This window comes from Petaurus breviceps, unplaced genomic scaffold (assembly GCF_028583685.1).
Source record: "Petaurus breviceps papuanus isolate PSGF00001 unplaced genomic scaffold, PetGlider_PUasm1.0 229, whole genome shotgun sequence".
In the NCBI taxonomy this organism is placed as follows: Eukaryota; Metazoa; Chordata; class Mammalia; order Diprotodontia; family Petauridae; genus Petaurus; species Petaurus breviceps.
The window spans coordinates 210,042-233,595 of NW_027185903.1; the positions used below are offsets into that span (position 1 = coordinate 210,042).

Below are 23,554 nucleotides of genomic sequence, written 5' to 3' on the forward strand. Positions count from 1 at the left end.
ATATCTGTCTCTGAATAGGGACTCTTCTTAAAGTCAACCTCATCTACATGTATCTTGACCTCACCATTTCCTCATCTTCTCCAGCAGTTTGCCTCCATAAATCACCCTCCTTTACAATGTTCAATTTCTTTATTCCTCCTCTGATCCCTCTGAGCATGCCCAAGTCTCCTCCATCCTGAATAAACCCTCCATAGATCCTACCACTCAAGCTATTATCCTCTCCTGTTACATGAACTCATTGAAAAAGCTGTTTACATTAACTGCCTCCTCCTTATTTACTTCTCTTCTCTTTGCAATCTGACTTCTAACCTCATATGTCAACAGAAACTGTTTTCCCAAAGTTACCAGCATTTGACACTGTTGACCATCCCTTCCTTTTAGATACATTTTCCTCTTCTGAGTTTTTATGGGATTGTCCTCACTTTGTTCTTTTCCTACTTTTCTCACCATACCTTTTTCTGGTTTATCATACATATCACAACTCCTAAATGAGATTCTACAAGGCTCTGTCCTGGGCCCTCTTTGTCCTCTTGCTATAGTCCATCAACTAAGTGAATTCACAAATTCCCATGGCTTTAATACAGCTGACTCTCCCAAACTTCCCTACTTCTGTCAAGAAGTACATCTCCCTTCATATCACTCAGGTTTCCCAGCCTCAGCATCATCTTTCATTCTGCACAGTCACTCACCCTCTATAGCCAATCAGGTGTCAATTCCTGTTTCTATTTCCACACACTCTCTGTCTTTTCACAATCTCTCTCAAACAATCCATTATTTATGCTCACACTACCACTACTTTGGTTCAGGCCCTTATTACCTCTTACCAGAACTTCTGTAACTGACTCCTAATTGGTCTCCCTGCTCCAAGTTTCTCTCCTATCCAAACTAATGTCTATAGAGGTACCAAAGTGACTTTCCTGAATTGTAGGTCTGACTGTGTTACTCCTCTACTAAACTCCATTTTCCAAATACTACCTCCAGGATCAAATATTACAAAATCATCCATTTAAAGCTCTTTACAACCTGACCCCTTTCTACCTTTCCAGTCTTTTTGTGACATTACTCCCCTGCACTTCAGACATTCTGGCCTCTTGCTGTTCTGCATACATGTTGTTCTATCTCCCACTTCCATGCCTTGGAATTGGCTGTCCTCTATGCCTAGAATGATATTCCTCTTCACCTCCATGTCTTAAGAATTCTGTTTTCTGGAGAGAATTCTGGGAAGATAGTGGAGTAGGTCAGAAAATTCCAAGCTCTCAAGATTTTTCCCCACAAAAGAGATAAAATAACACCTTAGAATGAACAAAGTGCAGATAAAAATAGAATAGGGGCACAATAGGGGTTTTCCTGAGACAATTGGAGAAGATCCAAAGAATAATCCCAGGAAGAGGGTTGATCCCTGTGAAGAGTAAACACCTCCAGGCCAGGGCCCTATTAACAACAAGCAGCAAGCCTTGGAATTAGCTGACTTGAGAGGTTGCTTGGCCCCAGTCAGAGGAACTTTTACCCCAGGGATAATGAAGGGAGTTGGGTGTTTGACCCCAGGAAGACTGAGGGAACTTCTGCTGACCAGGAACACCAGACCCAGCTGTGCTGTGGAGAGAGGTTGGGGCAAGAAGAAATCAGCATACATCCATTCAGTGAGTGCAGAAGCAGTGGGGCAGGAATGCCCCTGGCTGTGGGCACTTACAGGAGGCTGGAGGTTAGACTTTGGTTCCAGGACAGAGGGGAGAATGAGATCTGGGGCAAGAGGCACTATCTCCCACAACCAGGGCTAGAGGTGATTACAAAAATTAAGCTATTGCTACAAAAAAATGCACAGGCAAAGGAGGAAGAATTCAAACACAGAAAGTTATTGTGCGAATAGAGATGACTGGGGTTCATTTTTTTTGGCCTTTTGGAGGGTAATTTGGGTTAAGTAACTTGCCCAAGGTTATACAGCTAGTTTTATTGTGTTAAGTGTCTGAGGCCAGAACCGAACTCAGGTTCTCCCGACTCCAGGGACAGCGCTTTACACACTGTGCACTGAGCCACCCTGGGGTTCATTTTCAGAGGAGGATAGTAAAGCAAAGAAATCCTCTTCTCCCTCAAACAGTAATATCAAATGGTCACCTGCCCCAAAAAGAATTCATAGAAGAACTTTAAAAAGACTTTAAAAATCAAATTAGAGATGGAGGGAAAACAAAAACAAAAAACCAATCCAAAAAAAAGCAAGATTAAGAAAAGAAAGTCAACCAATTAGAAAAGTAGATCCAGAATCGTAAGAAAATGACACCTTGAGAATTAGAATTGGGCAAGGTGAAGCCAGTGAAGTTATAAGAGATAAAGAAATAATTAAACAAATTATTTTAAAATAATTAAAAAAATATATCTTCATATTTTAAGAATGAAAAAATAGAAGAGAAAGTGAAACATCTTATAAGAAAAACAACTGATCTGGAGAACAGATCAAGAAGAGGAAACATGAGAATAATCAGACTATCTGAAAGTTATGATCAAAAAAAGAATCATCTTGATACAATTAATACAAGAAATAAAAGAAAATTGTTCTGAAGCATTAGAAGGGGGAAGTAGAAATAGAAAAAAATCTACTGAAAACCACTTGAAAGAGATCCTATGAGGAAAATTCTTAAGAATATTAAATTCTGAAACCCCCAGCTTAAGGATAAAAAACTACAAGTAAAATATTAAAAGCAACAAAAAAATATCAATTTATATAGTACCACAATTAGAATCATACAAGACCTAGCAGTGAAGACACTAAAGGATTGCAGGTCTTGGAACACTATATTGAAAAGCTAAAGAACTGCAGCTCTGGCCAAAAATACCATACCCATGCAAAGTTAAGCATAATCCTGAATGAAAAAAAAAATGGACATTTGATCAACTGTCAGAATTTCAAGACTTTTGTTAAAAAAAAAAAACAATCCACCTTGAACCTAATAGAAGTTTTGACATAGAAAGAGCCAAGAGAAACATAAGGTACATAGTAAATACTGACTACAAGGGATAAAGATAGACCATTTAATTTTTTTGCTTTTTTGGAGGGCAACTGGGGTTAAGTGACTTGCCCAAGGTCACATGGCTAGTAAGTGTGTTAAGTGTCTGAGGCCAGATTTGAACTCATGTCCTCCTGATTCCAGGGCCGGTGCTCTATTCACTGTACCACCTAGCCGCCTGCCCATTTACTCTTTATATATGTAAAATGTATATACTGTGTTTCCCCGATAATAAGACCTATCCTGAAAATAAGCCCTCCCCTTACTGTGTAAGATTCCTCTAAAATAAGCCCTCCCCCGAAAATAAGCCCTATTGAGATTGCTACGGTAGTGAAGGTGATCCCCTGCGCTACACGCTACATTACGGTACCCTCTGTATGCATCGTCCCCCCCCCCACCCCCGTGAAACGCACGCCGCACTCCGAGCTGCATCCAATCAGAGCTGTAGCAGTGAGCGCGTCATCCTGTTCTTCCCCAGTGATTTGCTTATTGAATAAAGGTACATTTTTTGGTTCACATTTACCTGTTTATTAAAATTGCTGTCAATGTTCATTAAAATAAGCCCTCCCCTGAAAATAAGCCCTCTGGTGTTTTTCGGTCCAAAAAAATAATAAGACAGTGTCTTATTATCGGGGAAACATGGTATGTCTAAGATTGTCATTAGTAATTCAGGAGTTCATAAGAAATACTGGGGTAGACCTGAGTATGATATGAAGTAAAACCATTTAGGAATAGCTAAAAAGAGTAATTATTTTATACAAATGAAGTGCCAGAGGAAGAATAGATACAGAAGAATTAGATGGGGGAGGAGGGCTGGTAGTTCTGGTAATCTACTTTCATTGGGGATGGGTTTATATAGCTAGAGGAGCATAAAAGTCTTCTAAATTCAGAAGAAATAAAGTAGTAAGGGTATAGGGAGCGGGGAGAGGACAAGGTAGGGATCTGTAGAAAGGAGAGTGAAGTAATAGGTTAAGGGCAAGGTAGTGGGTACAAGAAAAGTAGAGGAGTCAGGAGGGATAGGAAATAAGAGATACACACAAACATAAAAACAAAGATCAATTTATTAGGGAGAGTCTATATGTAGGTATAGATGTGTGTATATATATGCATATACATATTTACAGATCTATCCACACTTAATTGTGGCGGGGAAAAAATAAAGAGTGAACAGCAGAGAACAAAAAAAAACTTACAAAGAAAAGAAGGACAGCTATCAACATAATGTGTAGTATTTATCATACAGGTTTTCTTGCAATGGAAATTTATTGTGACATACTCTGAATCCTCTTATATTTTGCTACGCACATAATATGCTTTTAGTTTTTCCTATTCTTTATATTTAAGTTCCAATATTTAAGTAAAAAAAAAAAACACTTAATACATCAAAAAAAAAAAAAGGGGGGGGGGCCCAGCTAAGTGACAGAGTGAATATGGCACTGGTCCTGGAGTCAGGAGGACCTGAGTTCAAATCTGACCTCAGACACCTGACACTTACTAGCTGTGTGACCTTGGCAAGTTACTTAACCCCAACTGCCTTGCCTTCCCCCCTGAAAAAAAAATTCCATTTCTTTCCTTCAGAACTCTGCTCCAGTGTTCTGCATGAAACATTCTGATCCCCCTAGTTATTAGTGTCTGTGAGGAAAAAAAAAATCACCTTTGTATTTATTTATATGCAATTATTTATGTGCATATTTTTCTCCCTCCTTGTAGAATATTAGCTCCTTGAGGCCAGGGATTTTTTCATCTGTCTTTGCTATCCCCAGTACAATCGCATATCCCTTTGGTTCAGTCTCTAAAAAGGCTTACCAATAAGGTAGGTGAGGAAAAGATTGTGGACTTGCTGTCCAATCCAAGCAACTGCAGCAAGGGAAATGATCATGGTCATGAAGTACTAAAAAATAAAAATGAAAAAGAATGCCCTGTTTACAGAAGTAGGATACTTAAAACACTTAAGCGCTTTAGGATTTTGTTATTACCACAAAGCAAATACAAATTATCTATGTTTAAATGTTCTATTTTCAATCTTTACTCAGATCTTCTAATGTAAACCAAATCACTGCTGATCCCTTCCACACTGTGACTTATCCCCATCACATTTTCACTATATTGCAGATCAGCCTAAGAAATTAAATGGGAATTTTTGGGGAGTTTCGTGGAAGCTACAGATCACACGCAAAGGCCATTACTCAACACAGAAAATGTTTAGAAAATCAGAAATGCATAAAATATATGTATATTTTATATATATAAAATATAGTATTGTATAGTATCAACCCAAATTTTATAAGATACTATAAACACCCTATAAGAAAAAAGCAAAAAATTCAGACTTCTCTTGTCAAAAATTTTTTACATAAATTTTATAGATTTTCCTGATCTTGGGGGCACTGTGTTCCTAACCCCCATGATGTGGAAAGGACAATTATATTAGTTTGGAAGTTAACCACTGATACCCAAAAGACTCTTCCAATAATTATATTATGTAACAGTGAAGCACTATATGAGGTATTTATTCTAAACACAGTACAGGTATTTTACTTTTCTTTCAGCAAAGAGAAAAAAAAAAGGAACAAAAACATTCTTATCTACAAGAGGAAACATTACTCCAAAAGTAAACAACCACATTCTGATAATGTAACTTTGTCACCTGCATGGCCTAATAAGCATTACTAACAAAAAAACCCCATACCTCACTCTCTACCAATATTATGCTCCTTTGAAGTCAGGTTAGAAGACACACTAGACAAATATGTCAAAAACAAGTACCATTTTAGGTTTTTCTTCCTTCAGCGTGAAGAGGCGTCTCCACCAGCCAACAGTTCTGCGCCGTGTCTTCACTAGATTGCTGCAGATTTCATGGAATCTTTGCTGTTGCTCAGTAGTCCTAGTGAAATAACAACACCCAGCCACCCCACTTTTACTGTGAGCAAATTTCTTTTTTATACAGAACAAGAAGTCATATATGCAATTTTGTCATCTTACATTTTATGACTCTTTCTACTAAAGCAAAATTTGGCAAAGAACTACAACAAAGCAAAATATTTTATCCTATACATGTAGGTCTCATACAATTATGTGGCTCCAGAAACATTATTTGTAAACTTCATTAATTCAAAGAGCCATCTAACTACTGTATGGTCTATAGGGTTTAATATAATTCATTACTATATGAGAAGGTCTTGAAGACTCACAGGCTGCCCATTGAAGAGGGGTATGTGGCTTACCAGCCTCAGTCTAATTTCCCATGGAAGGAAGAAAGGGTCACAAAAGGTTACAAAGTACAAAAAGGTCTATATTCAATGTAATGTCACCTTTAAAATAAACTTACCATCTTTATTTCTGCATTTTAAGCTTTCATGGAACCCTAAAGTTTATTGACATTCCTAAAGCCTAGACCAGACCGTGTTACACATCTACCCCACATCTTCAATGATTCCCTACTGCCTCTTGGATAAAATACAGAACTTCAGTGCCCTCCACAATCTGGCTCCTACTATCTTTTTTCCAACATTCTAGTACTCCCTTTTTCAAGCCATCTATTTTATTTAAACTGGTTTGTTAAGCTGCTTCCTATAAATAACAATCCATCACTCAGAAATGTACTCCTGCCTTACCTATGCCTCACAGAAACCCTAACTTCCTTCAAAGCACTGCTTTGACATGAGGCCTTTGTCTTGTCTCCAACAAATCAAGAATCTCTTATTTTAATCCTGAGTAGGTCATTTAAGATCACCAAGTATACTGTTGTGGATGTTTCCAGTCTGGAGTAGCACAGTACTTTACATATGCCATGTTAAATAAACATTAATTTTGACAACTCTGGATTTTAATACAAAAGTTATTTTTCAGCACCAGTATCATAATGACATATTTACCCACCCAAGTCACATTCATCTTCTACCAAATTTTTACTTAAGACCAAGGTTTTTATTTAGAGAAAAATCTTTATAGATTTAGTAATCAAATTTTAGGAATAAATGGTAGCTATAAAATTTGTCCACTCTAATTTTATTTCATCACTGTTTTTTTTAAAGCAATTGGGGTCAAGTAACTTGCTCAAGGTTACACAGCCAGTTATTTCTGGGTGTGGTGCTAAGTATCTGAGCCCAGATTTGATCCCCAGGTCATCCCTACACTGGGGCTGGCTCTCTTACTCACTGTGCTACCTGGCCGCCCCTTATTTCATCACTTTTATAACAAAATGTAAGTGTATTTCAATGTAGTAAAAATAAGTGCCAAAGGAATACAAAATGGCTTGTATCTTTTTTACCAACAATAAAATACTAAAGTTTATATACACAGACCTTGAGACTGGAGAGGGGGGGAGAAGGGAAGAGAAGACCTTCTACAACATCCTTTTAACTCTACTCACTAGCTTATTAGAGGACATAAAATGAAAAACAGTGGGAAAAAACATTTACCAGAAAACAAATTTAGAATGAAAATACCCTTATTTATAGATTCAATCTGAACAAGTCATTTCACTGCTCAAAAAAAAGTCTGAATTTCTCTGCTGTCTCTAGGACAAAATATAAAGTTTGGCATTTAATGCCCTTCACACTTTGGCTCCAGCTTATCTCTTTCATGCTTATTAAACATCTTTATCATCATTAGTTTATAAAGCACTTTTAAGGTCTGCAAAGTACTTTACAAATTACTCTATTTGATCCTTGAAACAACCCAGTGATTAGTATACCCACTGTACAGATGAGGAAACTTGAGGTCCTAACTCATGTGTCTGAGCCAATTGGCTTGTATTTTTGGGTTATATAAAATAACTTTTTTTCTTTAGGTTATATAATAAAAAAAAAAGTCCGCGTAGTGCATGCTCAGGGACATTTATATAAAACTTCTATGCCAGTCACTCTGGAAAGTAATTTGAAAGTATGCTGAAAAAGTTGAACTGTGCATGCTCTTAGGACCATAGATACCACTGTTAGAGACCAAAGAGACCACTAGAAGAAGAAAAGGACCCATAAATAGAAAAATATTTATAGGAGCTCATTTTGGGGCGGCAAAGAACTAGAAACAATACCCATAACTGCAAGTGGAGACCAGCTGGAGAATGGTTTAACAAATTATAATCTATAAATGTAATGGAATGATTAAGGGGACAATTCAAAAGGATGATCTGTACGAACTGATGCTGAGTGAAGTAAGTAGAACCAAGAGAATAATTTGTACAGAAAACAACAACAATGTAAAGACAAACAACCTTAAAAGCCTGCAATGAACAAGCACGAGGCAAAAGCCCTAAGGGTGCAACACGCTACCACCTCCTGACGGAGAGGCGAGAGATTCAGGTCTATGAGATATCCTTTTTTTCAGACATGGCCAATGCAGGGGCAGGTTTTGCTTTTTCTTGAGGAAAGAAGAAAAAGAGTAAATGTAGTGATAATGGGAATTTGAAGACCTTCCCTTTGAAAATATACTCTGCCCCCTAATAGGCTGAAGGTAATGACATGGACCCTGTGGGGGGAGGGAAGTGGACAGGCTTGTGGGAAGGCTAAAGGAGGCTGTGGCTCTCTGTGCCGTTGTCACTATGATGGAATCAGCTTACTGGTTTTGAGGTTCGGTTTTCTGCTGTCTGAATGTTTTGCTTCTGTCTTCTCTGTGGAGAGTCTGCTATATTCTGTGAGCACCATGCGGGCATATTTATAGTGACCGTGGGTGCTGTGAATATTGCATTGGCACCACAATAGGTACAAAGAAAAAAATGGATTTGTTCACTGAAAATGGAAAAAAAAAATGCTAAGAAGGCCATGTGACCTTGGGCAAGTCACTTAACCCCAATTGCCCTTCAAAAAGTAAAAAAAAAAAAATGCTAAGAAGGAAAATCTGAAACACAAACTGAGTTTATACTGAATCATTATATTGAAAACCTCATCTCATTTTTGGCATGCTAATTAATTTGTTATGGATTTGATTAGAAACTTACATGAAGGTTTTAAAAAAAACTTTTATAGGGAATGAAAGAATAAGACCCAAAGACTTTCAATGGGTATAGCCACATTTTCACTCGTCAAGACTATATATTATTATAGACTATTTTCAATAGACAAAGATAGAAACACAGATCTGGAATATAGCTACCATCTAGCCCAAACTATGAAAAGAAATCCAGAAAAGGAATTGAAGTTACACAGTTATAGTTAGTAACAGAGCTGGTTCTTGAATCCAGGTTCCTTGACCCCTGGTTTGAAGCTCATTCTACTCACTACAGTAGTAGTACAGTAACAACTGCTGTTCTTATCAAGAGCATTTATTTATAAAATTTTATGGTTCAGATTTTTTGGTGAAAAATTAGCATGTTTTTTTTACAATTTGTTTTCAGACATACCTTAAGAAATATATAGTAACTTCACTTCCTACCAGGTTTTAAAAAAAGGAACACATTCACAACAAACAATTTATTTTCAGTGGAGATTACACTTCTTTCAAGGACTAATTCAGTCAGTTTTGAGTAACTCCTTAATATCTTTAATTTAGTTGTATTTCTCAAAAGCAATTCTCTCCACCAGCCAGAAGTGTCTTTCCCTCTATAAGATACTTAACCATTTTTAAGATGAATATTAAACTTTGAATCCTGGACACATAAGCTAGCAATTAAATTAGGTATCCTAATATGACATCCTAATGTAACACCAAACTCCTCCTCCTTGGGTTACTAAAGTATTACTTAACTTACCATTTATTGGAGCCAAATATTCTAGGAGCAAGAATGGGTACAAGGTAGTCAGCCAGACACAAAAACATAACGAAACAGGAAACACCAGAAAGAACAGATGGATCTAAGTAGTAGATCAGTCTATTAAAGAAAAAAGAAAACAAGATTTAAATATCAGATTACTACACAGTTTATCCCATAAAATCAATAAAAGCAACAAAACTATTAAAAGCACTCAATGGAAGCAAAGCACTGACCTAGATGAAGGAATAGATACAAAGTTGTGACAAGGCAAGCATGATTCTAATACTTCAAAGGACTTAAAAAAGTCTAGTAGATGAGTTTAGTTCCAATACTGTTCTAATATACATTACATGATAAATGCAATAGAGCATTATAAAGCAAAGTTTACATAAATAATGAAATTTGAGAAAGCTGACCTAAGAAAATACATTCTTTACAGATTATACATTACAAAGGATTTAGGGCACTGCATCAAATGAGAGGCTTAAATAAAGGTGCAAGGAAATACTAATGGCAAATTTAAAACAGAAACCTCAAAGCTCACTTACAGGAATACCAAAGAAACAACACCCATGACTGCAGGTGGAAACCAGGCTCTTTCCCATCGAAGGATTTTGTCAGCTATTAGCATCACTTCTCCCCATCCTTGTAACTGTTCTTCCAGGCTGGCAGTTTCTGCAGCCTGCATACAAGAAATACTTAAAATAGTCACTACAATATTCTTAATGGTAGTGTTGGCTATCTGAAAGGTAAATTCTTTTATGGTGTTACAATGTTCAAAAGATATCTATTCTCAGCTGAAACTAGTCAATAATTCTAATTTTTAAAAAAGTCACAGGGGTCACCCAAAGGTCAGTGATAGAAAGACCCCCATATATACCAAAATATTTATAGCAGAACTTTTTTGAAGAAGCATAGAGCTGGAAATACATTCTATTTCAATCAGCTGGAACTGACTAAACAAAACAAGCTGTGGCACATCAATGTGATGAAATAATACTGTGCCCAAAGAAATGATGAAAATGATGTAAATGAAGAAAAAACATGAGAAGATTTATGAACTAAAAGTAAAGGAAGTAAAATAGCATCATGTAAACAATGACTACAACAATGTTCAGGAGAAAAACAAGAAGAAAACAATGAAAACTAACAGTTGTGAAATCATAATGACCAAGCTTAGACCCAAAGACAGAAGACACCTGGGGTGTGGTACATTGCATATGATGTCAGACATTTTTGATGTACCGATTAGTTTTGTTTAACTGTTTTTTCTTCTTCGTTGTAAGAGATGACCCTCTAGGGGGAAGATGGGAAAGGGATAAAGTGAGAAATGTAGATGATATGAAGATAAGAGACATCAAAAAATTAATGAAGGCATTAGGTTTAAAGGTTAAATTTTTATTAATTCTTTGTTCAGGTCTCAGTAGTTTCTAAAACAAAAATCACTATTTTAGTAAACCTATAAATTAGTGTAATAAAAGGGATTTACATCTTTCTTGTACTAAGGGGGTTTCTTAACATTTCTTTCAATTTTTTTTCTTTTTTTGGAGGGGCAATTGGGGTTAAGTGACTTGCCCAAGGTCACACGGCCACCTTTGTGTTAAGTGTCTGGGGCTGGATTTGAACTCAGGTCCTCCTGACTCCAGGGCCAGTGCTCTATTCACTGTGCCACCTAGCTGCCCCATTTCTTTCAATTTTCAAATCAACTTTCTTTTAACAAGAAACCATTTTTAACATCACTTGAAATAGAGATATATTGCATTAATATATAAAACAGATGAAGCCTGATTTCATCAAATTGGGATGTTTCATCTCCAACTCAACACAACTTCCCCTTGTAGTTTATGGAAGAACGAGAAACCTATAAAATGAAACTCTTGAATAAGCAAAATATAGCAGAACTAGCATGACTCAAATGAATAAAGCTAAAAATGGCTTGCAGTCTGAAAACTAATGTGAAACCCAGTTGTTTCTAAAAATCACCTAGAATTAATCAGATGAGAAATACTCTAGCATTCCCTTATCTTAAAACATGCAAGTCACTGTACTTTGTGAGATTAATTTTCCTCACCTGCAAAATGCAGGGGTGGAGGGGGGGGGTACATCAGATGCTCTCTGAGCTCCCTTCCAACTCTAAATCTTAAAACTGCTATCTTCCTAGAATTCTACTGCATTACCTCACGAGATTACTATGTCAACCTCAAACGATTTCTATCTCCACATTTTTCAATGAAATAAATTGACCTTCCAGGGCATACAGAGAAAAGAATACCCAGGTTTTCCAAGCAATCTGAGCCTGTCAATGAGTCGCTCTGGAAATGAGTTTTCTCATTTCTAAAAGGGCATTGAAGACCCTTTTCCAGCTCTGAGAGCCCGTGATTGCCTTACACCAAAATCCCAGTCAAATTGCAAGCATTCCAAAAATCAGACGTAATCTATGACCAGTACATTCCAGCCTCCTCCCCGCCCAACCTCCGCTCCCCCAATTTTCTGCAGCAAGAAGCCCTCACTATACATTGGAAAACTGAGGAAATTCAATTTCTGCTCAACCTAGCAGTTTTCCCAGAAAGGGGGCGGGGGCGAAAAGGCCTGACCAAGCTCCAGCGCCGCAGGGTTGGTTTCGATTTACTTCCTCATATTGCTCACATCCTTCCATCAATTTCCCTTCCATCTCTCCTTCCCGACCCCTGCCTTCTTCTAAAGATTAATCCAAGGCCTTCGGGCCGCTCCTCTCCTCTCCCAGCCCCAGCCCCAGCCCCAGCCCCAGCCCCAGCCCCAGCCCCAGCCCCAGCCCCAGCCCCAGCCCCAGCCCCAGCCCCAGCCCCACTCAGGAAGTGAAGAGCGAATGATTAGCCAAACGCCTCAAGGCCCAACCAACCGTACTCAACATTTTTTTTTGGGGGGGGGGGGGGTCGGAAGGAGGATGAAGATCCTCCACTGGCCCACAAGCCTCGACCTGGGGTGACCAGGCTACGAGCCTGACCGCGGCACTTAGCTACCCCAGCAAAAGGAAGGCCAGAAGCCTGTCTCTGCTATGGGCTTCCGGGCCACTCACCAGCAGGTTGCTGCTACGATTGTCCCCCTCAGCCATGGTCACCGTAACAACTCCCAGGATAACCGGCCACGGCCTCCAGATCCCTATATAAAAGATAAGAATACTTCCCAAACAGCCCTCAGCTGGATCCTTAACAAATACGGCTTTGCTTCCCAGGCCTTTTTATAGGCCGGCTCCCTTTCCCGACAGGCCTTGCGAGCCTGTCTTTTTATTGGTGGAATTCAGCAGAAGCTGAGGTATATACCAGCCAACCACGAGCCGGTGCATGTTTTCAAACCGAGGCTTAGAAAAATGTAAAGAAAGTCCTGGGTTGAGGGGCGGGATGACGAACGAGTTGGCCAATCATCTCGTGGATCCGTTCTGTCCTTTCCACTTCACAGGTTCGGAAGCGGTTCAACTGTTACAGGTAGGGAAGGGATTCGAGCGTGCGCGCATGCTTGCGGAGCCAAACGCCGGCGCAGATTTTTCTCTTCCCCATCAGTCGTCTAGGTAAAATGACGAGGCGACCAACCTGCTACGGGCTCTTTTGCCAGCAGAAGGGAGCTTTCCGATTATATTTTATTCCTATTTTGCAAAACGCCACGAATGAAAATAGAGTTGCCGTACGTTAGGGAGAGGAGGGACTGGTGTTTGATTTTTATGTGGCTGGGGCAGCTGAGTGAGGAGGACCTGAGTTCCAATGCGACCTCAGATAACTATCTCCGTGATCCTGGGCAAGTCACTTTACCTTCATTACCTCCAAAAAGTTTTTTATATACACATTTAAGCAAGCTTTTGCGAGCGTTTCCTGTGGTTTGGGTCTGCCTGATAATACACCTGGCGACTGGAGCAACACCTTCTCTCTCCCCCCAAGCATCCTGGGGTCTGGTGCCAAAGACTTGCTATGTGACTGAGCAGGTTGCTTTTACCAGCCTCCAGCAGTTCCAAAGGCCTAATCAGATAAGAGATCTAAAAGCACTTGAGTGTAGTATGGAATTACGCAGACAAGGCCACGTATTTCTCACCTGTGTAGTGCCTTAGAGTTTAAACTATCATGGACATTTGGATTTAGCATTGGGAAATAAAACAGCTAAATCATGAACTTTTGTAGAAGGGAAAGTAAAACTTTCCCAGAAATGTGCAGTTATGTTTTACATCAGATTCCCCCAGAGACTGTACTGTTGCTTTACTTCTGAAAACAAGATTAGTCATATACAGTATAGTGATTGTAGATCATTCCAGGTAGTAGTGTTCAATGTTAAACATTTAAGAGGTCTTTTATTCTGTGAAGGGTAAGGAGAGGAAAAGTTTAGATGACAAATATCTTTTTTTTTGAGGGATAGGAAGAACTCAAGACTGATTGGCAGGTTGTTGGGGAGTACTGAAGTTGAATAGATAAGGTGGAATACTCTCAACTAAAGATAAGCTCCTCAAAAAAAGAATAATTGATGTGAAAATACTTTTTCTCTCTCTCACAGAATGGCAGGAATATATTTTTACTGTGAAAATACTGCCCTAAGGAAGATGCTTTAGGCCAGGTGGTAAATACCTAAGGGAAGACAATACAGAATGAGAGACAGAACTGTTAGGTGCTACATGGAGTATGATCCATATTGTAGAGCCTTCCTGTGCATATTCACAGCCTAAGTTACATAGGTAAGGTTGTCTGAGTTTTCCACTAAGTTTTCCCTACCTGTACTACTGAAGCTTCCTATTAGCATAGTTTTGGGATTTTTTTTTTAAGGGGGGGAAATAACCCTATGGAATTAACAGATTGTTAATAATGTTCAAATTGTAAACAGAAAAAAAAATGGATTAGATCTTTAGTAAATTCTCTAAATGTTTTACTTAAAATATATGCTTCACACTATAGATTCTTTCCCCACACCCTTTTTCGGCTTTTATAGTATTAAACAGATGTGAGGTTGTATTCGTTTTTTACTTTGAAAATTGCCACATCACAATAGGACAAACATACCTACTAGCAGAGTTTGCAAATTAAGCTGATAAGCTATCCACCCAACTTTTGGGTAAATTTATAATAATCTTGTTTTTGGAACTAGTATGGTTGGATTTAAAAAAACAAAACAAAACAACTCTCAAAATGAAGAAATTCAATTGGAGCCATGAAACCACAACTTCCCTATATGATTTTTAAGGTTTTTCAGTTTTGTAACCTACTGAACTTCTTTTGAAGTGGTAATTCCTTTATCCAATTTGATAAGCATGTACCTTGAAACATTTTAAAAATTAGGAAAACTTGGTTGGGGATATCAAACAATTGCACATATTATAGAGCTTTTAGGAAGGTAAAACTTTTATATTTAGTATTAGGGCTAGAAAGTATTTTTAGTAGTCTTTGACCAATAAATTCAGAATTTAACATTAGCCCAGTTGAATTTAAATCTTTATTTCTTGAAAAAGGTATTTTATACAATCTTTGCCATGTTGATGCAATGTATGCACAAAGTTTGCTTGTAATATTTTTTTTTCAAAAGATGCATTATTAACATTTTGAGGAAGCTGGTGTGATACATTCACGAAATTATATCCATTGGGGAGGCAATACGACCTTTGTACAGAATAGCCACTTCCTTTTATACAGTTCTATTAAGAAAAAGGAAGATTCATTTAAAATTATTTGCCCTCACAATAATGGTAAATGGAGAAATTATTCATGTCACATATTCTGATTACCATTACAAGTGGTAGAGAAAGGTGTTTCACACCAGGAAAAAGTAATGACAAGGGGTATAAATTGTTGAGTTGAACAAAACATTTGAGGTTTGAATGTTGTAAAAATATGCTTCTATTTAAATCAGCTTGTTTTTTAAAAAATAAAAACAAAGCATCTTTCCACAACTCTATTTCTGAGCAACATGCAATTCTTTACTATTTACCACTTTTGAAAATACATCTAACAACTGTATTACATTTTTACATTATTAGTACAACAGTTTTTCCTTAATAAACCCACACAATTGAGTATGAAAAACCAATTGATCTACAGTCTGCTTGTTTTACAATCCACCCTTTCAAATGAGAGATTCTCTTGGCCAGGGCCAAGTGTTCTGCACTTTTTGTTAATGAAGTTGAAATGCTGCTATTCCCAATACAGGTATAAGGAGCAGGAAAAGCGCAACAAAACCCACACAACTTCATAATATGGTAAATTTCTTTTCCATCTTCTCTTGAAAAAAAAATTTACCTTATCTAGATAAGCTACCATTTTTTTTTCTAACTAGAAACATCAAAGCATAAACCACATTCTTTCACTGAATGTTAACTATATTCTACCTCTAAACCAAAGGAAAATAAAATATCCTAATTCAATTTTATTTATAATGTGTAAGCCAAGTGAGAAATGGAAGGTCACTGATTTTAATATTCCTCTAATTTCACATAAAAACATTTAAGGGTGATAATAGTAAATAATTTGTCATTTTCTTTTGAATGAGCAGTTCAATTAGGCTTAAAGAAATTGGCTGAATTGTAGTTTACATCCCCAAAGGAGGAAGGATTGCCAAGAGGAGCACAGAAAAGGAACCAGCTCCTTTTGTCAGGGTGCTACTCAAATAAGCAACCTTCAAAAGGAATTACAAAAATGCCGAGGAGAATGGAAGGGGGAAGACTTTTCAGGATTAAAGTACTGCTTATAACTTAAGAAGGGACTTGGATTGCACTTATACTCTAATATTTGGCTGTATTCGCACTGCCCTGATCAGAAATTTTAAATGGCTCTTTCCTTAAAATTTTACAGATTAGACCAACCAAACACCGGAGAAAACCCCTACAACACGGGAAAACCATTTAGAGTGTAACAAGAAGGTGGAGAGATAGGGTTAATTGGAGTGCTAGATGACTTCATTTATCTTAAACTCCAGCCTTAAACAATCTTCAGCATCTGAAACCTAATAAAGAATTTAAGACTTGGGTTGTGATAGTGGATCAGTAGTTCTACCTAAGTTCTCAGTCCCTACACAGAAAGGAAAACTATGCATGAAGACCGTAAGATCAAATCTAGAGACTCTTAATACTGTAATCCAAATAACCTAACCATCAAGAAAGCTGCATAAGAACTGGTCATGAACACAATGGGACAAGCACATTAAATAGACCAGTGAAATTGCTACAGGTATTTCACAAACTAGTATACCTCCAGAGCTTTTTCAGGCAAACATTTCTCAAAACAAAACAGAAAACAAGGATGGCCAGGCAATTCCAATGACTTAGACAACGTTCATAACACTGACGATAATTGAGCCTTGAGAGAAAAGAAAAATAGCTGCTTGGAGGTTGTCAACCAGAATCATTAAAAAAAAATCCAAACCACCTTGTTTTCCATAGCTATTTTGTCTATTTCTAAATATAATTATGATTTCATAGCTGCTTCATCTTTACATTTTTTTATGAACAAGAAACCTACAGCCCTATCTGATCTGCTATACCACCAGTACGTCTTTAACCGATGCATGTCTTGAAGATACTGGTGAATATTCTTAGAGTAATCTAAAATTGCAAGGCCATTTATAATTTAAATTCCATGAGGAAATCAAACTACTATGCAGTAAATGTCAATATACATTTGGAGTTACAATTTAACGTTTCTGAAAACAAAATATTTGTTTTGATGGTATTATCCCAAACATTAAAGGGACCATTTTGTCAAAGGTATGTGGGTAATTTACTAGATGTATACGGGTGCTTTCATAGTAACGTCGTTTCACTGTATTATCTGGGAAAAAGTGCCAAGGCACCTGTGAGGTTTGATACCTCTTGGAATTTTCTGTTAACCTTCCTTACTAAAGAGGAAGCCATTTCTGAATACTACACATAGGGGCTGATTTGGGCTTGTATGCTTAAAAAAAAAACAGGGATGATTTTTCATTCTGATAACATAAAGAAAAAAGCAGCTTCATTTTTGGATACTAGGAGGTACATGTGAGATGAAATAAATTCTCACAGCTTCTAGAAAACAGCAGCATGCAAAATGCATTATGGCATTATTATTCCAGCTTAAGTTGTTTTATTAAAATAAGGTTCACTATAAACAAAGTAAAAAATTGTGATAGGATCTTTTGTTAGGCACAAGGATATTCAAATGCCATCTTTCTTGCAATACATGGCAAGGTGTTAAGAGGGCATCTATAATGAAATGGATTATCTCATGGGAATCAAATCAGAGTAATGAAAAAAATCAGAAAATACAAAAAGCTATTAAGTATATGGAATTAAGTATATGGCAGATGAATTCTGTCCAAAAATTTATCAAGAGTTTGAAAACTGTACTGGAATCAGGTTTTAATCCTGTTTTGCTTTTTTTTAACACGTGATTTGAAAATTCCTATTCTGGCCAGGATTCTGGTTTACTGAATAAGACTTCAGTATTAAAATGCAATGCTAAATTTAAGGAAACCATCATGAATTCACTGTCATGTATTACTGAATAGTAAACTATCGAAGTCATGCTATAAAGTAAAATACTTCACACATAACTTTAATAATTAAACTGAACAAAATGTTGGTTGTTCCTCTTACTAATGTTATATGAAAAAGTCCTAATATACCACATGAACTAAAGAATTTTAATTCTGCAAATTAAAAGTATCAAATGAGGAAACCAAATTAAAAAAAAACATCACTCTACCTCCACCAGAACATCACTTTACTGTTTATCTGTCATCAACAATGTAAAACTCTACTAGATATTCTATCCTGGTTTTTAAAAAGGTAAAAGATTACATTGGATTGGCTACTCTTTTATGAAAGAAACTACAACAATCAAGGTAGAATGAGTTTTGTGGGAAAATTCTGAATGACTCCCCCCTGACACCCCCATATACTTACTCTGCAACAGCAGAGAGAAGTGTACATTAAATCAAATGCCTATTAGGTTAATTACTTTTAAATGCACAGTGACAATTTGGGAAACTGTACATGATAGAATCACAGAAATGACTTAAATAAACCAGAATTACATTTTGTATGTGATCATTCAACCTTTAAGTAATCCTTGAATTTTCAATGTTTTCAGTGCTTTTGGAGAAATTTCCATCTATCAAAAAGAATCTAGGTTAAACAGTACTGAGACTGAAGTACGTGAAATACAAGGATTGAAATAAAAGTTTATTTGAAATATGGCTAATCTACTAGACTAGGCAAAAGGGGAAGAAGTAGGATGGGCAAGGGAGAAGGGGAGGGGTAGGGAAAGGAGGAGCAGGGAAAAGGCAGGGGAAGGGGGAAACCCAGACTTTTTCTTCATTTCAGAAGTTCTTCCATTGCAGTGTATCTGTTATACAGCTCTCTGCTTTCAGTCAGATATTTCTGAAGTTCATATTGTGTAGCCTTTTTTTTTTTTTTTTAAACTTACTGGTCAACCCAACCAGTACTGCTGCCACACAACAAGTGTAACACAAGAATCTGAATGCATCAAATCTTCCTTTGCTGTGATTTCTTCATGGCCCCAGTTTTCTGTTTCTCTTTGAACGGGCTTTGGTATTTCCTGGATTGTACACACAGGGTCAGGTGGAATGGAGTTCCAAATCACTCTGCACTCTGTAGCATTCGGATTTCTTTCTGCAGCTAACCTCCTGACACGTTTGCAGCTGTAGCAGAAAGACAATCGTGGTGTTCAGGCGGTGAACTTTCACCCTTGACCCTGGGGTTGCAGACCATTGTGTTTAGTGTATCCCTGAGTGCAGCTATCTTGCAGGATTCACTTCCTAGTGCACCGAGATTTCCTAGGTTTCCTCAGATTAAGCCCCAGTATGCATCACCACCGACTGTGGTGTGGCTATGGATGCCTGAGGCCGAGTTGATTCTGGTAGATGTCTGACCTCACTTAACCAGACTGATCTGCAGTCTTCCCATTCATACCCAGGCTGTCCAACCTTCATACAGCTGAGCCAAGTTATCTAGATTAGTTGCTTCCTTAATCACATAGTCAACCTGTAAAACAAGCAAAGCAAAAAAAGTTTAAAACTGTAACAATTTTTTAAAAAGGTAAACTGGTTTGGGAATAGAGATGAAAAGTTGATTGTGATTCTCAAATGAGGCAGCAGTTTAGATGACTTAGCTAAAACTTGCAAGAGCAACTAATATATTTAAAAATTATAAGGCAAACTTCTTAGGGAGAGTGAATTTCTAAGAGGAATCCTCACACTATGCAACACAGGCTTACAATCTTGAATATTTGTTGTTAAAGGTGGGCTTTTTGGAGTCAGAACCTAGGTTCTAATCCACAAGTCTGCAATTTACTACCTGTATAGTATTGTTAAGTACCTATTCTGTAGAGCAAGATCTTTGAGGGTCTTCTAATTTTAAACTTATGATCTTATGAATACAAAGCAAATAGGGTAAGGTTCACATATGAACAATGTGGAAAAAGTATAAAAAGTTTTCTTATTATAATGTCTAAACTTAAAAGAAACCCACTTACTCACATTACAACTAGTAGACAGGTATGTAGGTGGAAACATCTTTCTGTTTGACAAGTTGGAGATAAAACAGGCACCTCAATGTCTTAGGCAATGTGTAAAGCACAGTTTAAGACACTGGGAAGCTTATGATAATAGATAGAGATCCCTTGATTCTGAAAACATTCATTACCCTTCAAAGATTTTAAGAATTCTGCCTTTTCGAACCAAGGAACACACCCCCAATTTCTAATTTTTAAGCCTAGACATATAATAAGTATAATATGTAAGTGATAAAGAGTCTTTGTTCAGCATGACTCCCAGTACATTTTCTTTTTTTTTTTAAAGTTTTTTTTTAAAGCATTTATCTTTTTTTTTTTTTTTTTTTTTTTTTTTTTTTTTTTTTAAAAGCAATCGGGGTTAAGTAACTTGCTCAAGGTTACACGGCCAGTTATTTCTGGGTGTGGTGCTGAGTGTCTGAGCCCGGGATTTGATCTCCAGGTCGTCCCAACACTGGAGCCAGTGCTCTTACTCGCTGAGCTACCTGGCCGCCCCCCCAGTACATTTTCAAAAAGCATTTATCAATCATTTACTATCTATCAGGCACTATGTTAAATGCCTATTGATTAAAGGTGCTGTGGATTCAAAGACAGGCTGGGAGTGGGGGTGGGTAGAAGAGGAAGGGAGAGAAGATGATGGACCAGGAAAGGAATTCATAGAAGGTGGGCTTCTAGTTGAGACCTCAGGGAAGCCAGGAGGTGAAGGTGAGGAGAAAGGCACATTCCAGGCATGAGGGACAGCCAGGGAAAGTAGTATGGAGTCAGGAAATGAAGAGTACTGTTTAAGGATCAGCAGGGAGGTAAGTGCTGCTGGATCAGAGTATGTGGAGAAGTAAATTATAAGACAAATGGAAAGGTAGGAATCAGCTCTATTATGAAGGGCTTTAAAAACTAAGGATTGATTTTGTTTGATACTGGAGGTAACGGAGGCTAGTGGAATTTACTGAGTAGCAGAGTGACACAGTTAGATCTGTGTTTTAGGAAGATCACTTTGGCAGATGAGTGAAAGATGGACTATGTTAGGGAAGGGCTTCAGGTAGGAAGATCAATAATGCTAGTGTATTAAGTTGAGGCATAATGCCTCTATTTCAGGGAGGAGAGGGTAAGAATTTCTAGAAATGAATAATGTAAAATTTATCTTTGACATAATGAACACTGTCAATAGTTTCTCCCTTACTCTCCATTAAAAAAAAAATTTTTTTTGGTCTTTTTTTTTGGGGAGGGCAATTGGGGTTAAGTGACTTGCCCACGGTAACACAGCTAGTTTTTGTGGTGTATCTGAAGTGGGATCCGAACCCAGGTCCTCCTGACTCCAAAGCCAGTGCTCCATTCACTGTGCCACCTAGCCGCCCCCTGCATTTTTATTAAAAACTGGAATCCTAACATGCTGTATTTATAATTTTAATAAGCAGAATCCTATAATGCTTTGTGATGAGCATTTCAAGATAACTATTCTTGGACTATGGGTCCTACAAGCAACAAGATGGTTGACTAGACATATTCTCTGATCCCTACAACTCTCAAAAACTGAAACCATGCTTCAAAGATAAAGCAATTTCAGCTGTCTCTATGATCTAGGACAACCAGAATACAAAGGAACGGTTAAAAAAAAAGGACAAAATCATTCCCTAACTGATAAATGGTCAAAAGATATAAACAGGCAGTTTTCAGGGAAAGAAATTAAAGATATCTATAGTCATATGAAAATGTGCTAAAATTACTACTGATTAGAGAAATGCAAATCAAAACAACTCTTAGGACTACATCACACCTGTCAGACTGGCTAACATGACAAAACAGGAAAATGATAAAAACTGGAGAAGATGTGGGAAAACTGGAACATTAATCTATTGTTGGTGGAGCTGTGAACCAATACAACCATTCTGGAGAGCAATTTGGAACTATGACCAAAGGGTTATAAAAATGTGCATATCCTTTGACCCAGCAATATCACTTTTAGAGCTGTATCCCAAAGAGATTATACAAATGAGAAAAGAACCCTCATGTGCAAAAATATTTACAGCAGCTTTTTGTGTGGTGGTAAAGAACTTGAAATTGAGGGGATGTCTATCAGTTGGGGAATGGCTGAACAAGTTGTGGTATATGAATGTAATGGAATACTATTGCATCATAAGAAATGAGGAGCAAGTGGAATTCAGAAAAACCTGTAAAGGCTTATATGAACTGATGCTGAGTGAAAGGAGCAAAACCAGGAGAACACTGTACATAGTTACAGCCACACTGTATGACAACTCACTTTGATAAACTTGGCTCTTCTCAGCAATGCAAGGTTCTAAGACAATTCCAAAAGATTCATGATGGAAAATGCTATCCACATTCAGAGAAAGAATTACAGAGTCTGAATGCCGATCAAAGCATACTATTTGCTCTTTTTTTTCTTGTGTTTCATTCCATTGGTTATAATTATTCTTTGCAATATGACTAATGTGAAAATATGTTTCATGTGAATGTATATGTAGAATTTATTATCAGACTGCATGCCATCTTGGGGAAGGGGAGAAAAATTTGGAACTCAAAAGCTTGTGGAACTGAATGTTGCAAACTAAAAATAAATAAGTTTAAAAAACATTTTTTCTCTGAAGACTGATTTATCCACACCCAATAAATGCTGATATATGTAGAAAAAAAAAAAGACAAAACCCAGGAACTGATAATCACTGACCTTGAGGTCACTTGGTACCCCTCCCCCACTTCTCATGCTAGTGGCAGTGAGGTTGTGCTAGCCAATGAAAGGACATGACATGAGCTTACATCAAAACCCACTCCTACACCCCATTCCCTCCACCCCTTTTCGGTGATGTAGGGATCCTGGCTCTGGAGGTTTGTTTGGAACTCCTGACAACCAGCCTGGCTATAAACCTTCAGAAACAAAAACTCACTGGGGCTGTGATCCAGAAGCAACAACGTTGCAAAGCTCTGAATTACCTGTAGCAGGGAAAGCAGGCTCTGAACTGAGAGTGCTAGGACAAAAAAGTGAGAGAAAGTGAGACAGGTTACGGCTATGCTGGAGGGGCTGGGGTTGGGGGTGCTGTGCAGCACTCCACCAAGTCTGATGGCAAGAGTACACAGCTGGGGGTTAGTTCTGACCACCCAAAAGTCAGGACACAGACCTAATTTGTTACCTTTGAATTGCCCAGTGTGGGAAGAAACCAAGATGCTTTGAGACCCATCCCCTAAGGAAACCACAATGTGGAGTCAGGAAGTGAGTCATAAGGAAAATGGGTTGGGGAAGAGAAGACCAAGTATCAAAGATTTTCAGGATGAAGAAAGTTAAAAGACCTTGAACACAACAGATACATCAACAGGAAAAAAGTAACGAAAGAAGTATGACCTCC

General features: G+C 37.7%; 2 protein-coding genes and 1 long non-coding RNA gene across 12 annotated transcripts in view; 1 reads left to right on the top strand and 2 right to left on the bottom strand.

Moving 5' to 3' along the window:
* Positions 1-12,917, bottom strand: part of ARL6IP1 (ARL6 interacting reticulophagy regulator 1) — a 28,953-nt gene extending 16,036 nt beyond the window's left edge. For 6 of the 7 annotated variants that reach the window (XR_011169865.1, XR_011169866.1, XM_069096025.1 and 3 more), the window contains exons 1-5: positions 12,746-12,917; positions 10,239-10,372; positions 9,688-9,807; positions 5,766-5,883; positions 4,806-4,890 (exon numbers count right to left, since the gene is read on the bottom strand). Coding sequence is in view for 5 of the 7 variants with exons in the window: in XM_069096025.1 (XP_068952126.1) it covers positions 4,806-4,890; positions 5,766-5,883; positions 9,688-9,807; positions 10,239-10,372; positions 12,746-12,781 (493 nt within the window). In the remaining 2 variants the exon portion in view is untranslated. Of the gene's footprint in view, positions 1-3,503; positions 4,632-4,805; positions 4,891-5,765; positions 5,884-9,687; positions 9,808-10,238; positions 10,373-12,745 lie in introns of those variants that run through there. The other variant, XM_069096024.1, reaches the window with a different exon arrangement.
* Positions 11,070-16,616, top strand: LOC138167328 (uncharacterized). Of its 2 annotated transcripts, XR_011169868.1 has the most exons (4): positions 11,070-12,303; positions 13,126-13,234; positions 14,203-14,380; positions 16,485-16,616. It is a non-coding gene; the product is annotated as an uncharacterized lncRNA (long non-coding RNA). The 2 variants fall into 2 exon arrangements; XR_011169867.1 differs by having other exon boundaries at positions 13,126-14,380.
* The window catches only part of SMG1 (SMG1 nonsense mediated mRNA decay associated PI3K related kinase), a 128,652-nt gene continuing 120,689 nt past the window's right edge, over positions 15,592-23,554 (bottom strand). For all 3 annotated transcript variants that reach the window (XM_069096013.1, XM_069096012.1, XM_069096014.1), the window contains one exon: positions 15,592-19,672. In XM_069096013.1, coding sequence (XP_068952114.1) covers positions 19,595-19,672 — 78 coding nt within the window. In that variant the 3' untranslated portion in view covers positions 15,592-19,594. The remainder of the gene's footprint in view (positions 19,673-23,554) is intronic.